At 37.4% G+C, this 25,487-nt stretch overlaps 1 protein-coding gene and 1 non-coding gene across 9 annotated transcripts in view; one reads left to right on the forward strand and one right to left on the reverse strand.

The window, feature by feature from the left end:
* The window catches only part of MTDH (metadherin), a 55,707-nt gene extending 35,859 nt beyond the window's left edge, over positions 1 to 19,848 (forward strand). For 4 of the 8 annotated variants that reach the window (XM_065903487.1, XM_065903485.1, XM_065903489.1 and 1 more), the window contains 6 exons: positions 2,935 to 3,033; positions 9,035 to 9,159; positions 12,278 to 12,385; positions 14,583 to 14,723; positions 16,557 to 16,713; positions 17,402 to 19,848. In XM_065903487.1, the coding sequence (XP_065759559.1) occupies positions 2,935 to 3,033; positions 9,035 to 9,159; positions 12,278 to 12,385; positions 14,583 to 14,723; positions 16,557 to 16,713; positions 17,402 to 17,472 (701 nt within the window). In that variant the 3' untranslated portion in view covers positions 17,473 to 19,848. Of the gene's footprint in view, positions 1 to 881; positions 972 to 2,934; positions 3,034 to 9,034; positions 9,160 to 12,277; positions 12,386 to 14,582; positions 14,724 to 16,556; positions 16,714 to 17,401 lie in introns of all 8 variants that reach the window. The other 4 variants (XM_065903482.1, XM_065903481.1, XM_065903488.1 and 1 more) reach the window with 2 other exon arrangements.
* On the reverse strand, positions 12,822 to 12,927 carry LOC136145282 (U6 spliceosomal RNA). The gene has a single exon (XR_010658729.1). It is a non-coding gene; the product is annotated as a U6 spliceosomal RNA (small nuclear RNA).
* Positions 19,849 to 25,487: the final 5,639 nt, after the last annotated feature.

A 25,487-nucleotide genomic window follows, 5' to 3' on the forward strand; every position in this document is an offset into this window, starting at 1 on the left:
TTAATAAAAGAAATGATCAATGTTTAATCAAGTAATCTGAAGAACTATGACCTTTTGAGATATTTATAATTTACTTACAAAAGCTATGTAGTGTTAATAATAATTAGGACATAAATTAGATGGTAGTACTTGCTTAATTAATGTTGCTGTAGATAAAATTAAACATCAGATTAGAGTTCCTGCCTAGATGGATTAAGACCTTTATTGAAATTGAAAGGAACTGTATTAAATGAGGGTTGCAGTTAGTTTCTGAGAAGAGACAGATGTGACTGCCCTCCTAGATGTATACGTTCCTTAAAATACTCATATGAAGTAGGAAATTGCTTTAAAAATGTTGAGAAGATACCATGGTATAATGGAATGATCATGTTCCTAGTTCAGACAGACCTGTTTGGTACGAATCCCTATTTTTCCACATACTAGTTGTTAGGGAGATTAGGCTAACTATTGAAGCTCTATGAACCTCCTATTTAAGCAGTTTAAAGGATTGTCTGTAATGAATATCAAGCACTAAGTTTCAGTGCCTGATCCAAGCTAGCAGTAGCTTCATGTGGCGCGCCATCAGGCGTGTCGCTGTAGTAGAGAAAACATGGGCTTGGAAAGCTGGCTCAGGTTCCAGGCTGGCTCAGGTGTTTTCTGTCAGCAAGTCACTTAACCGCGCTGAAACTTTGCCTAGCAGCGTTGCCCTAAGGATTAGAGGTAGTTGGTGTCAAGAGCCCAGTACATAAGAGACATTCAATAAACAGTCGCTATTGCTGTACTAGGTGGTTCAGATTTCTCAGGCTATCTTTTAATATTATTATCATAGTTTTAAATCTGTACATGTCTTTCAAGTTTCATTGCAAATTGAAGGTTCCAAGTGACGTTCTTTATTTTAACAGCTGCTTGGTCTAGTGTGGATAGGGGAATGAATACCTCTGAACAGAATTCTGCTTCTTTTGCATCTCTCACACTTAACTCTGCTGTTTCTGGTATGTGAAAACAGTCTTTCATTTAGTTAACAAAGAATTTTCTGTTTAATTGTAGCACTTGTTCTTTGAAAAAATAATCAGAGTCACGTACTGCTAGCCACATAAATTATAGATTAAACAATATAAAGTAGGAAAGGCCTTGAAACAGAGAGCGAAAGACCTAAACTCTTACCTGCTGGTGGCTTAGTTCCTTTTGTTGTATAGATAGGAAGATTCTGTGGTCTAACATAACTGAAAACTTGTTGGCACACATGCAGACAAATGCAAATATTAATAGAAGGCCTTCCTTCAAAGCTGTGACACTTCTGTTACTAGTTTATTCCATTATTACTACCAAACTACCATCAATCCAGCATCACTTACATAGATATGCCATTTATTAATAATAGTTCATGGACCCAGTGTGCTAACCATGTAGTTCCATAGCGTCTGGAGCCACTAGTCTAGAAGAGAGGTCAGCAAACTTTATCTGTAAAGGGCCCAATAATAAATATTTTAGGCTATGTGGGCCATTCTGCCTTTGTAGCAGGGAAGAAGCCAGAGGCAATGCATAAACCAGATGAGTGTGTCTGGGTGACATTTTGTTCTCTTGACTTTCTTTCAACCATTTAAAAATATAAAAACTGTTCTTGGCTCCTGGGCCCATACAAAAAGGGGGTAGCTAGATTTGGTTTATGAGTTGTGATTTGCCAACCCCTGGTCTTACAGGCTACATTGTAGTTCCAGAGGTACAAGTTAATTTTTTCCTTCATTTGGTGACTTTGTACAACACAGATGCTGTTCTCTCCATATATTCAGAGAAAGCTGCTAAAGAAATAGCAACAGTGTTACTATAGTCTTTCTAAACAACTAATGTGCTAATTATATATGAATTTTATAGAGTTGCTATACTTGTTAAAGTTTATTTTTAAAATATGTAACCATTTTGAGTTTATGTCAAGCATGTTAGTGGTAAGCTAATAAGCTAATCTTACAACCAGCTGAAAATCTGTGAGGATTTTTATGAGAGGAAGTGTTTATGGCTAAATCTCTTATACAAACATATTCTTCTTAACCCTTTCTTTATATCTGTGGCTCTGAATCCAAAGTGAGTATCAGAGTCACCTAAGAAGGACTCCAAAACACATGCAAATTCTGATGCAGAAGGTCCATGGTATATAAATCCCTGATGGAGAACCACTCTTCACATTTCCGTGCTAAAATGAGCTTATGGCAGTAGAGCCAAGGATTTTGACCGGGCATCTTTGAATGTGTATGCCCTGAAAACTGTATGCAGGATTTCCTGCAAGTCCTGGACAGTAGTCTGACCATAGCTTTCATCATACTGCCTAAGGGCGGTGTGACCCCCACTCACCACGCTTATTCTCCACCTCCCAAAGAAATAAAGACTAAAATTTAGAAGATAATTTTCTCTTCTCTTTAAGTACACTTGAACTTAAGTTGGTCTCTAAACCGCCGGCACAGCTCTCTAAATTCTCTTTGGCTTCTTTCTGCCTCACTTCTCTAAGTATCATCTATTTCTTTTGTCTTTTTCCTTAGAAAGTTCTAGGAAACTCAGACATTTTGTAATACGGTTCTAAGGATATAGGGATATTCTGAAACATTTGGGGTTTTTTTTAATGCTTTATTACTTTTCATTAAGAAAAATAAAACTTTTTTGACTTGAAATTTGGAGATAGCCAATTTGAAGTATATATTAATAAAAGATAAAATCTAATGGATCGGTACTAGGGAAAAAATAGATTTCTGATCAGTGAATTCAATCTAGTGATTATCATACTTAATCTAAAATTACCATCAATTCTACTTTTCTTTATCTTAACTCTTTTTCTAATGTCTGAATTTTTCCTTTTAGGAGAAATGAAAAATAATTAAATCTTCGTGTGCAAAGTATAGAACTATTGTTATGAAACATCATTAGAAATTTCCATTTTTAATTTTATTGCATTCGTTTTCATTTAAGGGTCTACTGCTGAGCCAGTTTCTCAGTCTACCACTTCTGATTATCAGTGGGATGTTAGCCGTAATCAACCCTATATCGATGATGAATGGTCTGGGTTAAGTATGTCCTTTTATCAGTTTGCTTTTGTTTTTGTTTTCAGAATTTTCTTTCTAGCACCCTGAATTCATGTTTATGTTTTAATTTTAATTCTAATTTCCCACCTTTTAGGTCATAGCGATATAACTTAATACCAAATGTATCCTACCTATAAACTGATTATTAAATACCTGTAGAATTTAAAAAAGAAAACTAAATTCGGTTTTCATGATTGAGGCAATATTTAAACATGAAGTTTTCTTACAGTTGCACTGTAGTTTTTATAGTTTTTAAAGTTGTTTTAAATAAATGTTCTATTTATTTCCCTAGTTTTAATATACTAGAGTGAATAGAATATATAAGAATGGCTTTGAATTTGTGAGGTATGCAGGTTTTTATGTTGGTAGAAAACCGTTTTCTTAGTCTAATTTCCAGTAGAAGCATAAGAAAGTTAAAGGCAAGAATCACAAAAAAGAGGAAGGGGGGAAGAATATGATTTTTATGTTCAGAAAGTTCATACCATCTTCATTTTTAAAAAATGATTTTTTTCCCCAACAACCTCAAATCTTAGAATTTACAACCCTCTGAAGACAGGAGCTCTCTTTGACTTTTCTTTCTGTCAGTACTTAGTGCAGCGCTTTATACAGGTGTTCAGTAGTGATGTTGATAATAAAGGCAAACACCTGACCACGCCAGGCGCTGATCTCAGTGGTTTAAGTCTTAGGTTTAGTGTTAGTTTGTTTAGTACAGTTCTATGAGGTGTAGATACTATTTTTTCCGCACACTTTGCAGATGAAAAGACTGAAACAAAGAAAAGTTATCTAATTTTCCCCAGCCACACAGTTAAGTTGGAGGAGCGGCTATCAAACTTTGGTAGTCTGGCTCCAGAGTTCATGCTCTTAACCACTACATGTACAGCCTTGGTGACAATAGTAATCATGAAGGTAAGTTTGAAACACAGTCTGAAAATCAGTCTTAGACTGGTCTCTTGGATTAGTTGAAGCATAATTCTTAGAGGTTGAGGGAGATGAGGTTGGAAAGGTAAATTACGAAGGACCGTACTGTAAAAAGCCTTGAGTATTAGTCGCTCAGTCGTATCTAACCCGACTCTTTGTGACTCCCAAGGACTGTCGCCTGCCAGCTCTTCTGTCCATAGAATTCTCCAGGCGAGAATACTGGAGTGGGCTCCCATTTCCTCCTCCAGGGAATCTTCCCCATCCAGGGATCGAACGTAGATCTCCTGCATTGTAGGCAGATTTTTTACCATCTGCTGACTAAATATTAGGGAGGTAAGGGTCAGGATACTAGTTTAGAAGGTAGATCCTAGTTCTAATCCTGACTTTAAAAAGTAGCAACTCATATGTCTTGAATTTTGTCACTTATCTTGGAATCTAGATTAACTGACCTGTGAAATAGAGCAAATAGTCTCTCATACCTATTTCCATAGAGTGTTATGAGGTTTTAATGAGATATTGAATGAACATGAAAATTCTTTGAAAATTATAAAGTATCAGATAAATACAAAGTATTATAAAGATGTGAAAGCAATTTTTAGAGGGGAAAAAAAGCCTTACCTGTACTTTGGGAAGAATGAACAGCTATGTGCAAAATAGACTTGAGGAATGATTATAGGACTAACAGGTAGTGATTGTAAGAAAATAGCACTGAGGTGTCTTGGGTAGCTGTGGGTTAAAGCTGAGAAAAACTGAGCAAGCAGGGCTCTAGGCTTCACTGCTTGGACACAACAGCTCTACTTTTTATCCTTGTATAAAAAACACAATTGGCTAATAAATATACTGAAATAAACATATCCATGGGACTCTGTTCTTAAAGTAATAAGCGTTAAGAACACTTTCTTTGTTCGTTATGCTGTATTGGCAGTCTTTTAAGTCCTCAGTTACTCTTTAACCACATTTTCTCTGAATTTTACTTTTTGTATTACCTTCTTTAATGTCCCTAATTTTGGTACTCAGTGAGTTTAGTCATTCCTCCTAAATTTATAGAATGCATGACGTATTTGAGATTACTAATCCCACAAAGTATATATTATTTAACAGTGTGATTTGAGTAATATATTGACCCTCTGGTTTGAGGCATAGACATCATTATCTGGCAGAAAGGCACTTAATTTACCGAAGCACTTGAATATACAATTAAGATGTTGGGACTTCCATGGTGGTCCAGTGGTTAAGACTCCACGTTCCCACTGCATGGGGCACAGGTTCACTCCCTGGTCAGGGAACTAAGTTCCTGCCTTGCAGCCAAAATAGTTTAAAAAATAAAATTAAGATGCTAAAGTACAGAAGGTAACATTTTTTAAAGGCAGGTGTTAATCTGTCAATTATCTTGACCATAAAGGAACAATATCATAACCCCTTTAAAAAGTCAGATTTTGAATAGAATTTTGTTTTTGTTGACACATCAGGGTGAAAGAAGTAATGGCCCCATAGTGAAGAGGTTAAGAGCATGAGATTTGAGGACAGACTGCCTGAGTTTGAATCTTTGCCACCTTGTGTTTCTCTGCTTCAGTTTCATCATCTGTAAATAATATTTCTTCCCTCACAGACTTGAGAGGATTAAATGACATAATACATATAAAGCCCTTAGAACACTGCCCACTACATGGTAAATATTCAGTAAGTGTTGTGGTACTATTAATTGTCTTTTAGGAGCGTAGTTGACTCAGTGAGGCTAACTTGTATTTTCTGTTTCAACACTGGAGAAAGTCTTTCTAACATAGTTGTTTTGTTTTATTAAAGTTAATGCTGAATTAAGTTTTGACCAGAAACAACTGACAGCCACTTTATTGCTGAAATAGAAAGGAAAACAGCTATGAGATGCTTAAACCTAAAACATTGTTTCACAAGCAAATTAAATAGAGAGCTATTTTGAAAAGACGCTTTTTGAAAAGACTATTTTGAAAAGACAGCTAATAAAAAAAAAAAAGACAGCTAATATAGTTCTTTGGAAACAGTTTAGCAAACTAATGAAAGAATTTTAAGAAATGAGAAATTATAATTGGAGAGAATTATGGCGTGAATGAAACTATACTACACAGTTTCAAGGAAACTGTCTAGAAGTTTATTAGGCCCATGAACTGTAAGAATTATGCATTAAAAAGTTGCCTGGTGACAATTTTTAGGCTTAGGGGATTGATCTGTTGTTTTAGAGTAGTTTTATTTGGGGAATTCCCTGGTTAGGATTCTGTGTTTTTCTGCCGAGAGCCTGGGTTCAATCCCTGGTCAGGGAACTAAAATCCTTCAAATGGGGCAGGGGTAGGAAGCAGTTTTATTTGATCGCCAGTTAATTTTAAAGGGTGGTCCAGTAGTTTCCACTGCAGGGGGTACAGGTTCAGTACTTGGTTGGGGAACTAAGATCCCACATGCCACACAATGTAGCCACAAAAAACAGATAGGTATACCAACCTGAAATCAATAGACGTGGAAAAATCGCCATAAAGCTTTAATAAAGCCTGTAGAGATTTATGTTTCTGTTAATGTTCTGATAGAAGTTGAAGCATGGGCTACAGTTATTCCTCAAGCTTTATGGTTGTCTAAACCTTTAAAAAAAATAATTTTACCAAGTACTTTTTTAGATTTTTACCCCTCACCACACCTGCACCACTACTGTATTTATTAAGAGTTTATGTTGTTCTTATTTAGTCGCTAAGTTCTGTCTGACTCTTGCAACCCCATGGACCTGCCAGGCCCCTCTGTCCATGGGATTTCCCAAGCAAGAATACTGGAATGGATTGCCATTTCCTTCTCCAGGGGGTCTCCCTGACCCAAAGATTGAACCCGTCTCCTACATTGACAGGCGGATTCTTGTCACTGAGCCACCAAGGAAGTCCCATTTGCTTAAACTTTTTTTTTTCCCCCTTGACAAAGGGTTTTTTTTTCCTGATAAGAGGTCTTAAGAGACTAGGTTTATGAACACCAGTTTTCCAGATCTTACTTGTGAGGGTTAAGGAAAATCATTGACAACTTTGGCATTCAAATCTCCTAAAAATATTGTTAATGAATACTTGGTGTAAGGTGAGCCGTTGGTTCCAGACATCTACTAGATCCATCTTTACTTATAAAAATGACTTATACATTAAGACATAACCAAGTGTATCTTATTGGGAGATTTACAGGATTGTGAGAAATAAATTACTTGTATAAGCCTGGTAACTTTTAAACTGGCTTTCTATTACTAATGTCATCAATAATGTATAAAAGCAGCAGATAGCATTTATTAAGCACTTACTGCATTGTCCTGAGCTGCTTTACATGTATCTTATATAATCCTTTCAACAATCCTATGGAGTTGGTACATAGCCCGTTAAGGTTAAGAAATTTGACCCAAATTACATGGTTTTTAAGTAGTAGAGCAGTATTCAAATATAGGTCTGTTTGACTCTAAGACACCTTAGAGTCTTAACCTCTATGCTGTTACTGTGTGATGCTGACTCTGCATACCTGCTTGTAGTAGGAAATACAGAAATATAGAAAGGAACTTCCTGTTTTGTAATATATTTCACACTTGTAGTCACTTGTCCATGCTTCTCCTATACTGGACCATAGATTCTTATGCTTTCAGTTTCTCCCCATCCTCTACTGGTTTAGTCCCTCTTCTCCCTTTTTGCGCTTCTCATGATAGAATCTCACCCTGTACTTAACTGTCTGTTGTACTTCATCCCTGAGTAGGCTGTGAGCTCCATGTGGGAAGGCCTTTTGTCATACTCATTTTTGTATCTCTGTTACCTGTCTACCTCAAGTTCTAGTACTTAATAAGATGAAATTCCTGTAACTCCATTGTTGAGATGTATCTATTATTAATGTATTCATTAATCTCTTCCTTATATAAATTTGGGATCATGGTGCACAGACAGTTTTGTCTGCCTTTTTTTTCCTATGAGCATTTTCCCAGATCATTACATATTTTTCTAAAAGATAGACTTTTAAAAGTCTTGATGAAGATGTATCATAGTTCCTCCCCTCTAAAAAAAATAATAGAATTCATGTGGAAAAATAAGAATAGTGAAGAAAATAAGAGAAATGCAGGCAGATTTGTTTTTCTAGATGTTAAAATGCATACAGAGTTACATTTTGTATTCCACTATCCCAGGAATAGATGAATGGAACAGAAATTCCAGAAACAGACTGAAGTATATAAGAATTTATTATTTGGGCAAAGTAGCATTTGGCATTAATTGGGCAAAAGTCAGGGTCTGTTTTTTGATTTTGGGGTTTTTTCCCCCAGTTAAGAATAATGTTAGGATGACTTGCTAGCCATTTAGAAATAAAGTCTAACTTCTGTTATCTTGACAGTAACTGGTCATGGGTGTATACATGGATGTGTATGAAAGTCTGGGTTAAAAATTTTTTCTTAAATTCTGTCACCCTATCCTCAAAAAGATTGTTCTTGAGGATAGGGTGATAGAAACCCTAAAAACGACTCACATATTTGGAAAGATGGAAGTAGCATTGACTAATCTGAAAAAAATGTAAGGTACAGGCTAAGTATTTTTAAAAAGAGGAGAAGAGGAAGAGGTTAAATATTCTGCATGATTTGGTGAACTTGAACTAATCTTGAAAAGTTCATAAGGAGGGGAAGAGTGTGATTTTGGCACTTCTGTTAAAGACTCATTTTGTACCCTGGGGGGAAGAATCAGAAAACAAAAAAAAAATGACCAGGTCCTTCTTATAGTTAGATATACACAATGAAAAGAAAGCAAATTCAGGAGACAAAGTTCCTTTGATAATAAAGGAAGTAGGAAGAATGGAATAAATGGTTAATTAATTAATAAGTTTTCTGGAGTTTCTTAGTCATTCCATCTAGTCATGTGATGTGCCCAGCAGAAGCTGGGGAAAGGCTTTTATCATCATGTTACTGGGTTTTTTCCTAGCTCTTAAAATGTGATTGGGAGGAAGAAGAGTAATAGTTTAAAATTACAACTTAGTTCAACATAAAGAATTTTGGGTTTTGCATTTGGTTTTTGGCAGAAGTGACAGATAACCTGATTCACACTGTTAAATTTTAGATGGTCTGTCTTCTGCTGATCCCAGTTCTGATTGGAATGCACCAGCAGAAGAGTGGGGGAACTGGGTAGATGAAGAAAGAGCCTCACTTCTGAAGTCCCAGGAACCAATTCCTGATGATCAAAAAGTGAGTAAAGGATTGGTGGGTATGTTTATTTCTCTGTGCATCCAACTGTATTGGAATTATTAAGGGTTGCATTCTGTATTATAAATGTATCCAGGGGTAGAACTGCTTCAGAGAGGCATTCTAATCACACTAGCTTCAATCATCTTAGGGTCGCATGCCTTCTCTCTATTACTATTTCTTCTTTCCACAGATTACTGAGGATTCTATGTGGAAAGCATTACTATATATTGATAAGAAAACAAACACACAGTTCCTGTCCTCTTACCAGAATTATTTATCAGCCTACCAACTCTTGGTGTGTTTAGATACAAGCAGATTGGATCTCAGTAAAAAGTTAAGGAAAGTTTCATAGCAAGATAAGACTGAGAACATTATGAAAAAGGAGCCAAGGAAAGTAACATGTTTGATGGGGAGGAATAATACACCTGTGGAATCGACTGGTGGTAGGATAAGTGGTTTACATGTCAGTCTTCCCCTTCTAGGCTTCATTCCTTAAGGAAAGGGACTGTGAAGTCTCTGTTTTTGTAGCTCTAGCAACATGTTTGGCATTTAGTAAATAGATGAAACGAATGATGTGGATTGCCACAGTTTTATGGAATTCTGTAAGTAATGAGAACCTACGGACAGTCTTTAAACCAGGGATAAAAAATAAAATAAACCAGGTATAACCTGGTCATTGCTGGGGTTAGAAAAATTAGGCTAGATATTGCAGAAAATTGAGAAGACTGATTTTGGAGCCTATTTTGTACTATTTGGATTACATAAATCAGGGCAGGAGATAATGAACTAAGTTGATAGCTTGGAAACAGAATGGAAATGATATTTACAAGAGACACTAAGCTACTGATTGAACTTTTTTGCTGGTTAGTTTTTCTATTAAAAAAAAAGTCAAAGAGAAGATAATAGGGCCATTATTATTCAACAATGATTAATTACATCTGCTGTGGCTCAGATATTGTGCTAGTAGAGAAACAAAGTACAATTACTGCCTTCAAGGAGCCTACACTCCAGGTAGGGAGGAGAGGAAAGACACCAGCAGTCTGGAAGATAAAGGTAATGTTATAATGTATTAGGAATTATGAAAGCACTTTGGAGTTTTAGCAAAGGCATCCCAGAGGCAAGAGCATAATGGGGTCAGAGCAAAGAGGGGTCAGAAATGAGACTGGAAAGGAAAGCAGAGGGAAGATTCTGCAAGCCCTTGAATATCATGCAAAAAACCTTGGATTTTGTCCTATAAATAATGGGAGAATCTTAAAGTGGTTTGTTTTGTTTTTGTGAGATTTTTTTGTTTTTGTGGGGGTGTTTTTGTTTTGGGGGGTTTTTTTTTGCTACTTTGGTAATCCCTGTGGATAAAGGAATGGAGGCATATAAGGATAAAGGAATGGAGGCATATAAGAATAAAGGCAGGAATACCAGTTTAAACATTGTTTTAGTAGACCTGTACAGCAGTGGTAAGAATAGTATACAGAGTAGGGGAGAGGTTTGAAAAATAAATTGAAGCAAAATCAACAGAACATATGGTTAGAATTGATTGGAGAAAGAATCATCAAAAATGACTTCCAGAACGCTTAGGTAACTGGGATGATGAAAGTGGTATTCCCAACAGAAAACAAAAGCTAGTTAACTGAGGGGAAAGGTGGTTGGTTCAGTTTGGGATGTGTTAGATGCGGGGTGTTTTGGGTTTTTTTTCGGGGTGTTTTGTAGATTGGCCTAAGAAAAGTTGTGGTACACGGGCTTAGTTGTTCAGTGCCATGTGGGATCATCCCAGACCAAGGATCAAACCCATGTTCCCTGTTTTATAAGGTGGATTCTTAACCAGTGGACCACCAGGGAGGCTGATAATGTCCAGTTTTTCATGAGTTAAAAGATGTTAATTTCAGCCTTTTTCCCATGAGCAAAAATAATGTTCTACCATGAGGAATCACATTTCTCTTATGGATGGATTATAAATTGGCTGAAACGCAGACGGACTGGAGTCCTTGTGACCTGAATATCCTTCAGAGGATGCATCTTTTCATACGATATTTTCATCATTATGAGCCTGTGGTTAAAACCTCTGTGGAAGTTTCTCCACAGCTAGGAACCAACTTGGACTGAACGTCTCTTAACCAAGATTCTAATTTGCTATTTTTGTCATGCACAGTATTATTTTTAATGACATTCCTTCTCACATTTTTTTTAATTAAGGCTTTTGTTTTGAGGTAATTTTAGAGTCACATGTACTTACAAGAAATAATACAGAGAAAAAACACCTGTACCCTTTACCCAGGGGCCCCCAATGATAACATCTTGCAGAACTTTAGGACAATATCACAACCAGGACCTTGACACTAACACAGTCAAGACAAAGAACATTTCTAGGGCTTCCCTGGTGGCTCAGCAGTGAGGAATCCACCTGCCAATGCAGGAGACAGGGGTTGCATCCCTGGTCTGGGAGGGTCCCACATGCTGCGGAACAAGAGAGCCTGAGAACTACAGCAACTGAAGCCTACATGCTGCGACTCAAGAGGAGCCCCCGCCCGTCACAACTAGAGAAAAGCCCACACAGCATTGAAGACCCAGCATAGCCCCCAAAATAAATATAAATAAAAAATTTTTAAAGATTTTTTTTAAAGATGCAGAACCTTTCCAGTCACTTTGCGAAATACCTGTTTATATCTTTTGCATGTTTTTCAACTGGATTGTTTGTTTACTGTTGAATTTTGAGTGTTCTTCATATAATCTGGATACAAGTCCTTTGTTGGATATATGATTTACAGATACTTTCTCTTCCTCTGTACCTTGTCGTTGTCTTAACAGAGTCATTCAATTTTAATGCAAATAGCTCTGTGTTTAAATAAAATGAATGACCTATGAAATGAACTTTTAAAAACCAATGTTTGCACAGCTCTAATTGATCATGTAGTGAATAATGAAAGATGTAAGAAAAAGGGGTTTATCATAAACAAATAGAAGAGTGAAGAAGATTTTTGTTATTTTTTGTGTGACTTAAGATCAGTTTTATTATTACTAATATGTAGAATTTGGGAGAAAAAGACTAAACCTAATAAATTATTTCCTAAATTATGAATAAAGAAAACTTCATTGATTCATTTCAGTACTTTTCCTTTAACATCAGGTTTCAGATGATGATAAAGAAAAGGGAGAGGGAACTCTTCCAACCGGAAAATCTAAAAAGAAAAAAAAGAAAAAGAAGAAGCAAGGTGAAGATAATGCTCTTGCACAGGTAAAATATCAAAACAACAGACATCCTTCATTAAGCACCTACTACTGACTTATGAAAGGATCATTTGCAGATGCTAAGAAAATGTAGAGATACAAAGACAGGATGTGAGACATCAGATTTACTTAGTGTTTGAAAAGTCATAGAATGTTTTAAAGGTTTTATGTATCATACTGTAATAAAAAGATTATTGCTCTAAAGAAAATCATATCAAAGATGTAAACCAAAAGCAACTAACTAAAACTCTAAATTAGTGCACTTGGGTTTATATTATGGTGAAATGAAACAGGTTACGGTATTTCATACTCAGAAATTCTTTGAGCAGTGGAATTTAGCAGATCAGAATTTTTTTTCCCCCATTTTTATTTATTTATTTTACTTTACAACATTGTATTGGTTGCCATACATTGACTTGAATCCACCATGGGTGTACATGTGTAAAAATATGGAATGCTTCACGAATTTGCATGTCATCGTTGCACAGGGGTCATGCTAATCTCTCTGTATCATTCTAATTTTAGTATATGTGCTGCCGAAGCGAACACCAGATTAGAATTTTAATAGAGTTATAAAAACCATGTGCATAACAAGGGATATCTTGCACTTAACTCTGAGTTTGCTAGCTGTTGCACTTGGTATCCTTTCCTGATATTTTTGACTTTTAATAGAAACTTTTCCTTTTCTTTTGTCTTTTCCTACCTGGGAAAGTATTTCTAGATTTTAATATAGATGAAAACAAAGATTAATTTCAGGTGTACTAGATGACTAGAAATATGCATGACTTTGTTTTTGAAAGCATTATCACTATTACATTGCAGCTTATGAAAATCTTGTTTCTCACCTGTAACTTTGTGGCTAATTGTTTTCATTCCTTTAAAGGTAGGAGATAGCCAAAATATTTAGAGAAGAGGCTACATAATAATTTTCCTACTTAATTAAACTGTGAAAGTTCCTTTGGTGGTGCTCTTTTTCTTATTATTATTACTGCACTGGGTCTTGGTTGCTTTGCACAGACTAATGGGGCGGTTGGGGGCGGCTCTTCGTCGTGGAACGCAGCTTCTCACCGTGGCGGCTTCTTGTAGGGCACACGCTCTGGGTGCTCTGGCTCAGTAGTTGTGGCACATGGGCTTGGTTGCTCCGTGGTGTGTGGGAACTTCCCGGACCAGGTATTGAACCCGTGTCCCCTTTATTGGCAGATGGATTCTTATCCACTGTACCACCAGGGAAGTCCAGTTTTTTTCAATACAGTGAATAAGTATAAGTATATAATCACTTAAATTCACTTAAATATATTTAAGTGTATTTAATTCACTTATATACAGTGAACAAGTCGATCTGTATTCATATCTCAGTTCTACCATTTACTATTCTTTTGTTGTTGTATTTTGCACAAGTTGCTTAACTGCATAGGTTGCTTTTGAGAATTAAATGAGGTCTGTGAAGTTCTGTAAAGTACATAGCACATGGTAGCCTATGCATAAGTGATTACATTTTGGATTTTTTTTCTTTCTTACCATTTACAATGATGTCATATTTAACATATTCTTATTCATAACTTCTTTCACATATCTAAGCATGTAATGTATTTTTGAAAGTCTATAAAGGCCTAAGAATGGAAATGTTTAAACTTGGAAAGGACCTTAGAATCTACACAAATTTTATTTTACAGTTGAGAAAACTAGTTTGAGGAAATCAAATATTTGTCCTTGATATTTTATGACATGCCTATTTTATGGCAAGCTTATTTTATCTAGAAAATGCACTTGTGTATATATATTTCATGCCTTGAAGAAGTCATTAAGTGAAATATTATTTCTAAAGTCTCAAAGTATCAACTAATTCACCATGTAATTTTTTCTAAAAGGAAAAAGTACTAGTTTTTTGTTTGGTTTAGTAAATTAAATGATTCCCATTCGAGGTTGTGAGTGTGTTTTTTAATTTACAGAAGATTTAAATCCCTGAAGAAAACAGGAATGGTGAACATACCGGAGACTTTTAAATAATAATAAATAATTTTTGAATAATAATTATTTGAATAATCTTTGAATAATTAATTTTATGCTCTTTTAAGCTATTTGGGCAGTTTCTGAAATAAAATTATCTTCTTGAGAAATATCTTCTGGACATTGGCATTCTACACCAACTGTGTTTTAATTCATAGAATTCTTTATACCATCTGATGCACTGCTTTTCTCTGCAGGACACAGAGGAATTAGAAACAGACGTTAGAGAAGAGCTCCCAGTGAACGCCTCTAAAGTCCGTCCAAAGCAGGACAAAGCTTTTTCTCTGAAGACCATGAGCACTAGTGATCCAGCTGATGCACTAATCAAAAATAGCCAGGTAACGTTTTGCTATCCAAGAAATAAAATTTTGATGACTGGAGAATTGTATTAATACTAATATTTTATTGAAACATCATGCTAAACATTTTTAATATACCAGATTGCCCTCATAGCAACCCCAAAAGAAAAGGTATGAATGAGGTTAGAGAAGTTGAATAAGTTGGCCCAAGTCCCACAACTGTCAGAAGCAAAACTAGAGAAAGCCACTAGACTGTTTCTTTTTCTTGTTAAGTATCTAGGTATACAAGGGACATAGACAGATGGCTTACAGAAAATGTGAGTAGTTGCACTTTTCCAAAAGCATGCACATAATATGACTGTGGTTCAATCTCTAAAATGTAGCATTTTTTTTTATGTAGTCACAATATCTTGAAATGTGTGCCATCTGTGGAAAATTTTGATATTTCAGAAGGGACCATTTTATAAAAGGTCTAGACCAGTGACACAAAGCCCATAGCGCTTTAAAAGTCTGATTTCTAATTTGGTAAGTTGTATCATTTAGAAATATATGAAATATTAATAACTATGAAATTGTGCATGGTTCTCATTCAAAACATGTATTGAGAATCTCCCACACTATTTAAAGTTCTGGAGATATATCAGAGAGCAAAGCAGGAAAAAAAAAATCCCCTGCTTTTATGGCGCTTACATATTTAATGAAACAGCTTTAATATTAAGACTGCAAAGGGTCATGTGACATTTTGATAAGTCATTTTCAGAAGTCACCTTGTAAAGGGTATTTGAGTCCTTCTGTGATTTTAATATAGAGAAGTGAGAGGTTGGATGGTGGGAAGAGATTTAAAAATGAGTACTAAAACTTTGGAATAAACACAAGGAGCATTAATAAAACTGAAGCAAGCGTTGTAAATACAGCTTCAGATACCTGAAATGGAAGGAGCCCTAGTAGTTACCTAAGCACGCACATCTTCCTCTTTGTTTCCTTTCTCCTTTTGCTTTTTTGCATTCATGGAGCCTGGAAGAACAAGGGGCAAGAGAAGTGTGACTTACCCTTGTTTCTATATTCAAAATCATCATCACAGGTAGAGCTTAAGGGTGAGATGATCTCTGCCTCATCTCTTCCAGCCTCACTCCGCAAGTCCTTTACCTGTCCTGAACATTCATTAACAGTTCAGCCTCATTCCAGCAGATCAGTTAGTTGACCGCTCTGCTCCCAGTTTGGAGAGGAGAAACAAGACTCAAGTTTGGCCCTAAGCTTTATAATTTCACTACCAGACTCAATGAAACTCTAAAGATTTGGACCTGAGTTTTACTAGTTGCTTTAATAGATTAGGACTAGTAGCTATAGTCTGCTTTATCTGAGGCCATTTTTTTCCTTGGGGAGAAAACTGAAGCTGCTGCTGCTGCTGCTTGAGATATCCCTACCTCATGAGAAGGAGGAAAGGAGATGTCACTTCTGGTAGTTCAGAAATTTGCTATTTTTGCCTTTACAAGAAAAGGTTTTGAAAAGGTGAGAGTTTGTGGGAAATGGACAGAACCATTGAATACCAGTACATTAAAAAGTCCTGTTATTTGTAATGAAAAAGACAAATGTAAAAGTTAATGAAAATTGAATTATTCGCTCCTCTTTGAGATTCATTAGACATCTTGTAATTTTACACATTTAATCATGTTTATCTCAACCTGTATTTGTGGATATTGTAGTTAAAGATTTATTTGGTTATATGTCACTAGAGGGCAGGCATGAGTTGTAGTGCTTCTGCTGGTAAATGATTTATTCACCATCTTTGTATTTCAGCTGAGCAGCCTCTTGTTATTACTATCACATTTGATTTTTTTTATGAAAACCTAAAATAATTTTATTTCAAAATAGCCTATCAAGACTCTTCCACCTGCTGTTTCTACCGAGCCATCTGTTATTTTATCAAAAAATGATTCTGACAAAAGCTCTTCCCAAGTGCCACCGATGCTACAAGAAACAGATAAATCCAAGTCAAATGCTAAGCAAAACAGCGTGCCTCCTTCACAGAGTAAGTCATCCTCGTTTTGGTTCTTTTGGGGTTCTCTGTGCTGTTCATAGGTGCCACTGTCTCAGAAGTCTAAAGGATCACTCAGTTCAGTCCAGTCACTCAGTCCTGTGACTCTGTGCAACCCCATGAGAGGATTACTGGAGCAGACCTTTGCTCCTTTGCAAAGCCTAGATTCCTTGGAACCTTGCAGAGCTCAGTGGTGAGGACCAGGCAGCTAAAGTCACTCAGGCCAGAGTAGGTGGCTGAGGACATACACGGGGGAGCCCTTGGTACCTGCCCCTACTCTGCGGGTCCCTCCCTTTTTCTGTGCACAAGTTCTGAAAACTGTGCCCCCTTCCCCGACCCCCTTTTCTTCCTTCAGCTACCTTTAGTGTCCAGTTTATCCACTTTCACTCATTACTTAGATTGAGTCTTATAAGTGATGGTTCTTCTAGGTCAAAATGATGAACATCCATATGGTTAAACCAAATAATACATTGGAATTGAGGAAAAGAGGAAGGCAACCAGAGAATAACCTAAACACCTTTAACTAGAACTTGAAAATGTGAACATAAAATCTGAGGCATTATTAGTGGATTTCAAAGCATGGTTTTAGTGATACTGCTTTTATACTTTTGAAACAGAACAGTATTTACTATCCTCCTGACGTCTCTTTCTCTCTCCCTTTCTCTCTTTTTTTTCCTTTTAGCCAAGTCTGAAACTAGTTGGGAATCTCCCAAACAAATAAAAAAGAAGAAAAAAGCCAGACGGGAAACGTGAATTTTTTTCTTCCAGAATTGGACATGTGTTTGCAAACACTGTCTTGAAGATTATGCTGTTTATGCAATAATTTGTGAACATGTACAGAGTTTTATATAAATTTAAACCAGTTTTTAAAACAAAACTGTGAACACAACCATCGTAAAAATGGAATCAAAGGAAAGTTAATTTATGAAATTAAGAGGTCAGCAGAACATACTACAGTGCTGGAAGACACTTGGGGAAGGTCAATCTAACAAGAACGATCTTAAGATTCTCATCCTGGTTTTACAGCAGTGCCCTGTTTACAACAGATTGTGCCCTATCTCATCTGCAGCTAAAGAATAAAGGATTCTGACTAGAGAGAAGGCCGCCTACAAATGAGTAGGCAGCTTCTGGGATCTTATGCACGGAACTTAAACCATTTGAATCTGTTTTATGCTTAAATCAAAGTGCTTTGATCAAATGCATAATCTGCCATATCTTTACATATTTGTTGGTAGCAATTTGTATTAAAGAAATCACAAGTGCAAATAAAAAGTCATTTATTATTTAACTAAACTGTCATGGTTTAGTTTACAATTTTTAAAATGTTCTTAAAACATTCAAAATGCTGTTGACACTTGTATGGCTTATGAAGTTATTTTTGATAGTCTTACTTTACTTGAACTGTTCAAACTACAGTATATTTTAAGTTAAGAAAGGTAAACTCTATGTATTTGTTTTATACTTTTAAGGTTGAGACTCACAAATAATGCTCTTGTGTATGATTTGAAAACTTTCAGGCAAAATCCAACTTATATTTTTTTCCTTTCCCTAGCAATTACTTTTTTCCAGCATCAATTCTTCTTCGTTACTAATACTTTCTTGACTTTACAAGTGAAATCTTTCACAAACTAGTTATACAGACAGAACTTTGAGTACATGATGGAGAATGAAAAACTAGAGTCAGACAGCTTTAATTGACATTGTCAAGACCTCCAGTTATCAGGAATACATTTTTTTACTGCCTTAACCTGTAGTGCGTAGAATATGCATCAATTTCTTGAAGGGGATTCGTGTTTTTATAAGAATTTTCATGTAATTATTGCAATCGTGATCAAATAAGGAACGTTTCCTGCTTGAAACTGTATTGATTTAAAAATGATGTGTGAGACGTTTCACCATTTTCAGGCACTGTGTAATTCTATTGTAATAAACTGGCAGGTATCTTTGTAACTATAAATAGTGCATGCTCAGCCATGTACACTGTAAATAGCCTTTACCAAACGTGTTTGACAAGGACCATAATTAACATCACTTAGTGAATTGTGATAAAGAAAAAAAGCCATGACTTATTTGATGTGATTGGCTTAATTGTTTTTCTGTGGCGCCAAGAATGAAACTGTTTAACAGCTGTAACCAATGGTACTGATCTATCCATCCAATTTTGTCTCTTCTATTTGATTGTGGTTTGATAGTATTGCATTGTTACATCGGAAAGCTAAAGAAACAAAATGGTTTTAGTTTTGCTGAAAACTGGCCTTATTAATGGACAGCTTTCCTAACAAGCGATTGTTAACTTTTATCAGGTGTTAACATCTGTTTCAGGAACACGGCAGTATGTTTACATGTCAGAAGTTTTGTTTAATTCTATGATATTTCTAAATTGATTTGTTTAAATAAATTCAGCAAATGGATAGCATTGTTTTTATTTGCTTCAGTATCGGGGTAAATAAGCTAAAGTGCCAGGAGTGAATTTCTTGAAATGACTGTATTAGCTTTGTATAGCTGCTTCCTAAAGAGATCCAAGGATTTAATTCCTGCGTTGCAGCACTTTGTAAAGGTATCAGCAAAGGATAATTGAATAGGAAGTCTGTGTAATTTTAGAATGTGCCAAAAGATCTATGCTCAAAAAATTTAATTGAACTCTCTCAACTCTACCTCACCATTTCTTTATCTTAGAATTATGTTGGCTATGTCGAATGTCGGACGTTATATTTCTCCAGCTTAGTATCTCTCATTGAACCACCGATGCTGGGTGTTACAAACACCTTTTGAGGGGAGATGGGTGCAGAGACAGAGAAGTGCCCTTCTAAATTTGGGTAGATCCGAGATGGAAATACCCATCCCTTCTCTCTGGCTCAAGAACTAGGGCATGGCTTTTATATTTCAAGAGATGGCAGCTATGAGTGTTAAAATATCATTCATTGTTCATCGCTCTTCACTTGTTCCATAAATGCTTATGACATGAAAGCAGTTTCTGGCATCTGAACCAGAGGAATTGTTTTCCAGCATCAACTCAAAAGACTAAAATCCAGGGAGGGGAAGAGAGGAGAACTGTCCTTTGGAGGCTTGGATTAGATGCTCCCCCAGCCACTAGTAGGGAGGTAAATGACCCCATTAAAACTTTATCAGGCCTGAAGGGGATCCTTGTTCTGATTAACAAACAGAGCCTCCTAAACAAAACTTGCCTTCATCCTGACCTTTCTCCACATACTTAGTGAAAACCCTTCCTGTCCTGGAGCAGGGAGTAATGGGTTAGGACTTCCCCAGACTGGAATCCTACCTCTCTGTACCCTACATTGAGCAAAACAACAGTTGAGAGAGTCCAAAAAACAAGTATCGAAATAAAATGTCATTGATGTAATTGACCGTGTTTCCTTTGTGCATGCATTTTATTGGATGGGGAGTGGGAATAAGTCATCTGAATCTAATGGTATTATTTCATAGACTAATCCAGTTTGTACTTGGGTTAAAGATACTGAAGGGCAATATTTAACTACAGAGTTTAGTTTTTCTTAAAAACAATCCTCTATTAATATAGTGTGAAATGTCTTTCAAATTTTAGAATTTAGGCTTAAGATGTCTAATAGATGTCTTAAGACTTTCCTATAAACTCATTGCACAAACTGGAATTACCTTCCAACAGACTTAGGGAATGCAAATATGTTATTTGTAAAATGCATTGAGTATTGTAAATAAAACAAGCCATTTTTGTTTTGTTTAAATTGCTCGTTACAGTTCTCTTACTGGAGGGGACTTCGCATCCTAAGCTAGTCTAAAAGTCTTCTTGATGTTAATGTTTCTAAACTCTAGGTTCTATATGTTTCAAATGTTCCTGATGCTCTGAAACCACAGGTGCACTTGGAGGTAACCACTGGAAAAGGCAGAAGTGTTTAGAGTGAAGCATCTCTTGAGCTGTCCCTGTTTGTGACACAGCATTGTCTGTGGGAAACAGCTTCCATCATCTTAGCAGTAGATGTAACTCACCAGGGGCAGTGTATCACTCCTATCAACCCTTTTAAGGAAATTAGACTCAAATTTGGCATCATTATTTTAGAAGTTTGTTTCTCTTTCATGTCCATCTGAGAAAGCAGTCCAGAGCTGCTCTGACCCTCGGTGGGCCAGGCGCCCAGGGTCCAGCCTCCCGTGCTGCTCTCCCGCCTTCTCAGCATGCAGCATCCGCGTCACGACTGCAGACAGCTGCACCAGTTAGAAACCCCCACTCAGCCTTTCTGCCCCCTTCTTTGAAGAGCTCTTCTTAGCAAGTTATTCACACCACACAGGCTTATCCACGCAATCACCTGATCCTGCCAGCTTCAAAGGGGCATGGGAAATATTAAGTCTCTATCCTGGGCTCTCACGGGCCAAATTAACATTCAGGTTTCATGAGTAAGGAAGCAGCGGAGAGCGGGCTATCAGGAACAACTCGCCGTCTTCTGGCGCAGGGTTAACATACATCGTGTATATTACGCAGCCAAGCATCACTTTCAAGGTCAGGTTAGCTTTTCCCATTAAGCAGAAATTTAAAATCTCTTGGATGCTAACTTAAATGTAATAGATTCTGAAAGAAATTTCTGCCACTCAATGCTTTAAATTCTAGAGACCTAGAGGCTTGAAGAAACTTACTAGCCTGCTATCACATGTTGACTGCAAGTATAGATTATAACAATTTTCAGGGAAGTTACCCTGGTGTATAATCTTTTAAAAATTAAAAGGCATTATTACTACTCAAAATACTTTAATAAAAGATTTCTAATCCTAGCATCAAGACAGGTATATGAGGTGCTTGTAGAATGTTTGCTACCTACCTAATAATAATTAACAATACTGAGGTTCATGAACAGGCTAACCTGAAGAAAAATTTAAGCAGATTCAAGGTCATCCCCATGGTAATGGCATTCTTATTTGTATGTGTGCTTTCCTTTTTTATTTATTGTATCAAAGCCTTCAAAATGAATATATGTAACATGTACATAAATTATAAAGCATAATAAAAAGAACACCTCTGAAACCACCATTCTGCTTAAGATATAGAACGTCACCAGTAGGGGGTGTTGGGGGTGAGCTGCATATTTGGCATCAGGATCAAGCAGCGGGGGTGGGGGGTGTTGGAGGGGGACTGCAGAGGCATGGACGAAAATAGCTGCTCTCATGTACCCAGGGTTGGCACAGGTCCTTTTCGGTGCCAGAACTGACTAGGGGTCCCAGGTAACACATCACCAGGTCTTGGAAGGCTGCCTTGACAGCCTCACTGGTGTTGCTTCCTGAAGTCATCCCATGGGCATCTGGTGGGAAATTGTTGGGATGAATATGCAAAGGTACACAGTGAATCAACGTGGGCAAAGAGTGCCCTCGGAGTTGTGCGATGCACACTTTACAGGGCAGCCTTTCCACAAGGAAGGACAGCGAGGCTCTCTGCTAGAAGGCGTTTCCCCAGGATCAGAAGAGCCGCGTGTGTCCTGCTTAGGGCAAGGGCATCCTGTGAAGTGTGCCGGGGGCTACAGACTTTCTGACAAACACCACGGGGCTTTGTGGGCAGATCAACCAGAGCTCTGAGCTCCTTAAGACACTAGAATTATGGATAATTTCTTTTCTAAACTGTCTTCCATAATTTTAAAATATATTGCTGGGAATAGTTGGAGCTATTCCCACTTCTCATCAAAACTGAAGTGACCACGATAATGAACAATGGCAGAAAACCTGTCTTAGCACTGAAACTAGGAAAGGGGCATCTGATGCCAGAAACTGGGAGGCATCTGTGTTATTAGCAGTCAAACTCCAGAAAATTTTCAAAAGAAACAGATGCAATAACAGGAAATCTAACCATTTAATCACAAAGCAGAAAAAGTGCATGATCATGACACTTGAGCTGAAGAAGTGTTAAATCCAACAGCTATTCCAAAATTAAATTTCAAAAACTTAAAAAGTAGGTGAAATACTTATGTCAGATCCATTAAAGTCAAACCAAGGCAGGTTTACTCACTCGCTAGTCAACATTGTCTTATGTATTAGCAGTTAAGAAAAATTTTAAATTGGTACAACATCAAAGAAGAAAGAAATCATTTTTTCCTGATTGCATACCTAGAAAACCCCAGAGGTTGTAATAAAAAGCTTATGAGCACTAGAAAGAGGATACATTAAAGTGGCTGATACACAAAAACAGAATATTCTATACTAGAGTAAGTACCTACAAAAGGAAATGGAAAACAAAAAAATTACATAACCACTAAAACTACCAAATATTTAAATGTGGACAATCTTTTGTCCACAATTTGTTTTAAGTTTTTATTGAATTTTGTTAGCGATGTTACTTCTGTTTCATGTTTTGTTTTTGGCCATAAGGCACATGAGAACTTAGCTTCCTGACCAGGGATTGAACCTGCTGCACCCCCTCCATTTGAAGGCAGGAGTCTTAACCACTAGACTCCCTTTTATTTATTTTTTGGCTTCACCCTGCGCTTGCAGGACCTTCGTTCTCTGAACATACTCAGGCCCTGACAATGAAAGTACTAAGTCCTAACCACTGGACTGCCAGGGAATTTCCATAACTACCATATCTAAAATTAAATGTTTCAAAAAAGATACAAGGCCAAATGAAAACTGTAGTCTTTTCGAAGGTCAGAATAACAATCTAACAAATGAAAAACTGTCCTTATCTGGAAAGCAAAAATATCAATATTTCCCAAATATTTAAGTTAAATTCAACTCCAGTTAGACTGCAACAGATTTTTAAGTACCTCAAAGACTATGAAAACAATGTGGAAAAAAAGGAAGTGAGAAAAGTAGTGGGCGGTTACAGGAGAGGGCCAGGGGACCCTGCTCATGAATACCAGTTATGAGAATAAACTTTAAAATGCCTTGCATCCATCAGGGTTCTTAGCCGTAAAACCCAGAGCCTTCTCTGGCTAGTTTATGCTGAAAAAGAATCTGGAAGCACAAGAGATGTAGATTCCCTTACCACCAGGAATAACACCTGGCCTCTTCCAAGGGCTGCTCGAACAAAAACAGCCCACCCACCAGCTCCTCTGAGGATGCTCAGGACTGACTCCGGACTCCACAGGGGCTGCTTCTACGCTGCTGGAGGCCACACCACGTGGGTCCGCAACTGGGTTCTGCCCAGGCCTTCTCTTCCCTCCCTCCTCTCGTAGAGCTGGGCAGAGGCAAGTTCCCATCCGTGTGTGTCAATCAGCAAGGGATACTGGAGAATGAACTTGGGCAATGTGAGGAACTCCAGACATACGAAGGTTCAAAATTTATTGAGCACTACACCAATGCAATTTAGTAAGTTGTCAGTAAGAGGATAGGTCGGAAGAACAGGATGGGGAATCCAGAAATACATTCCTATTATTCATGGGAATTTTGTTTATAGTTTAGGTGGTGGTTTAGTTTCAGTGGTAAAAGGTTGATTTCTTTAATAGGTAGCACAGCACAACAAAGAAAATAATACTGGATCGCATCATGCCTTATACATGAAGATAAACCCCACTTGGATATAAGACTGAAAAAAAAATTTTTTTTAACCTTAAATGACAATATAGGAAACTACATGTATAACTCGGGAGTGGAGGAGATACTCTTTTCTTTTTTTCTTTCTCTTATAAAGGAAATTTTTTTCCAGTTTCGTTAGGAGAAATAATTAACATATATCGCTTTGTATGAGAAGATGTTCTTAACCAAGAACTGGAAACCTAAAAACTATGAAAGAGAAGATACATATTCAACTGCACACAATTTTTTTAAAACCTTCAAAATGCTTTATTTTGAAATAATTACAGACTCACAGGAAGTTGCAAAAATAGTCCAGAGCAGTCCTGTGTCCCCTCACCCAATTCCCCCCCAGTTGCAATCTCTTACAAAAATATGGAACTAGGAAAAAAAAAAAGAACTATGGAGCAGAGAAATGCAAACAGGGACCAGGTGGCAGGAAATCAAGAATCTCTGTAAACAGCAGGAGGACTTGGGCAAACAAAGAAAAACAGGAACCCCCAGACTGACAGGAAATCACACATTTTGGGTGATAAGGTTCCCAGAAGCAGACAAAGAAAGGTGGGGAAAGGCAGAATCTCCTGCAGCCCAAGGTAACCCCTTGCTCATTATGCTCTCATTACAATAAAACTAGCCTTGCAGATAAAAAGTATCCATCTTGCACTGATTCCATGACACTTCTGATCTAAGCTAAATAAGGGCAAAAATCCGTCCTCCTGAAACCGAGCGAGGCCCCGTGGGGCTCCACGGGGCTCTCAGGCACGGAGGCTGTTTTTCTCCACCATTTCTGGTAGGCAAGACTCCAGCCCCCATGACCTTCCCTGAATTCCAAAGGGCAGATTCCAACAGTTGTTAATTACGGGAGGGGCAGCCAAGAAACCACCAGAAGCAAGATTAAAGGTCCTGGAGAAGCTCAGCAAGCCTTCCCTGGTGGTTCAGATGGTCAAGAATCTGCCTGCAATGCGGGAGACCTAGGTTCGATCCCTGGGTCGGGAAGATCCCCTGGAGAAGGCAATGGCAACCCCCTCCAGTATTCTGTCCTGGAGAGTCCCACGGACAGAGAAGCCTGGCAGGCTACAGTCCATGGGTTCACAAACAGTCGGGCACGACTGCGCGACCAACACACAGAAGTTCATCGAGATTAGGAGACGGACTCCCCTGGTGGGCCAGTGGTTCGGGAGGACTCTGCCCTCCCAACACAGGGGCATGGGTTCGGTCTTTGGGAAGTTCTGTATGCTGCTGCTTCTCGTTGACTCACCAAGTCGTGTCTGACTCTTCTGTGACCC

This window comes from Muntiacus reevesi, chromosome 12 (assembly GCF_963930625.1).
Source record: "Muntiacus reevesi chromosome 12, mMunRee1.1, whole genome shotgun sequence".
NCBI classification, from domain to species: domain Eukaryota; kingdom Metazoa; phylum Chordata; class Mammalia; order Artiodactyla; family Cervidae; genus Muntiacus; species Muntiacus reevesi.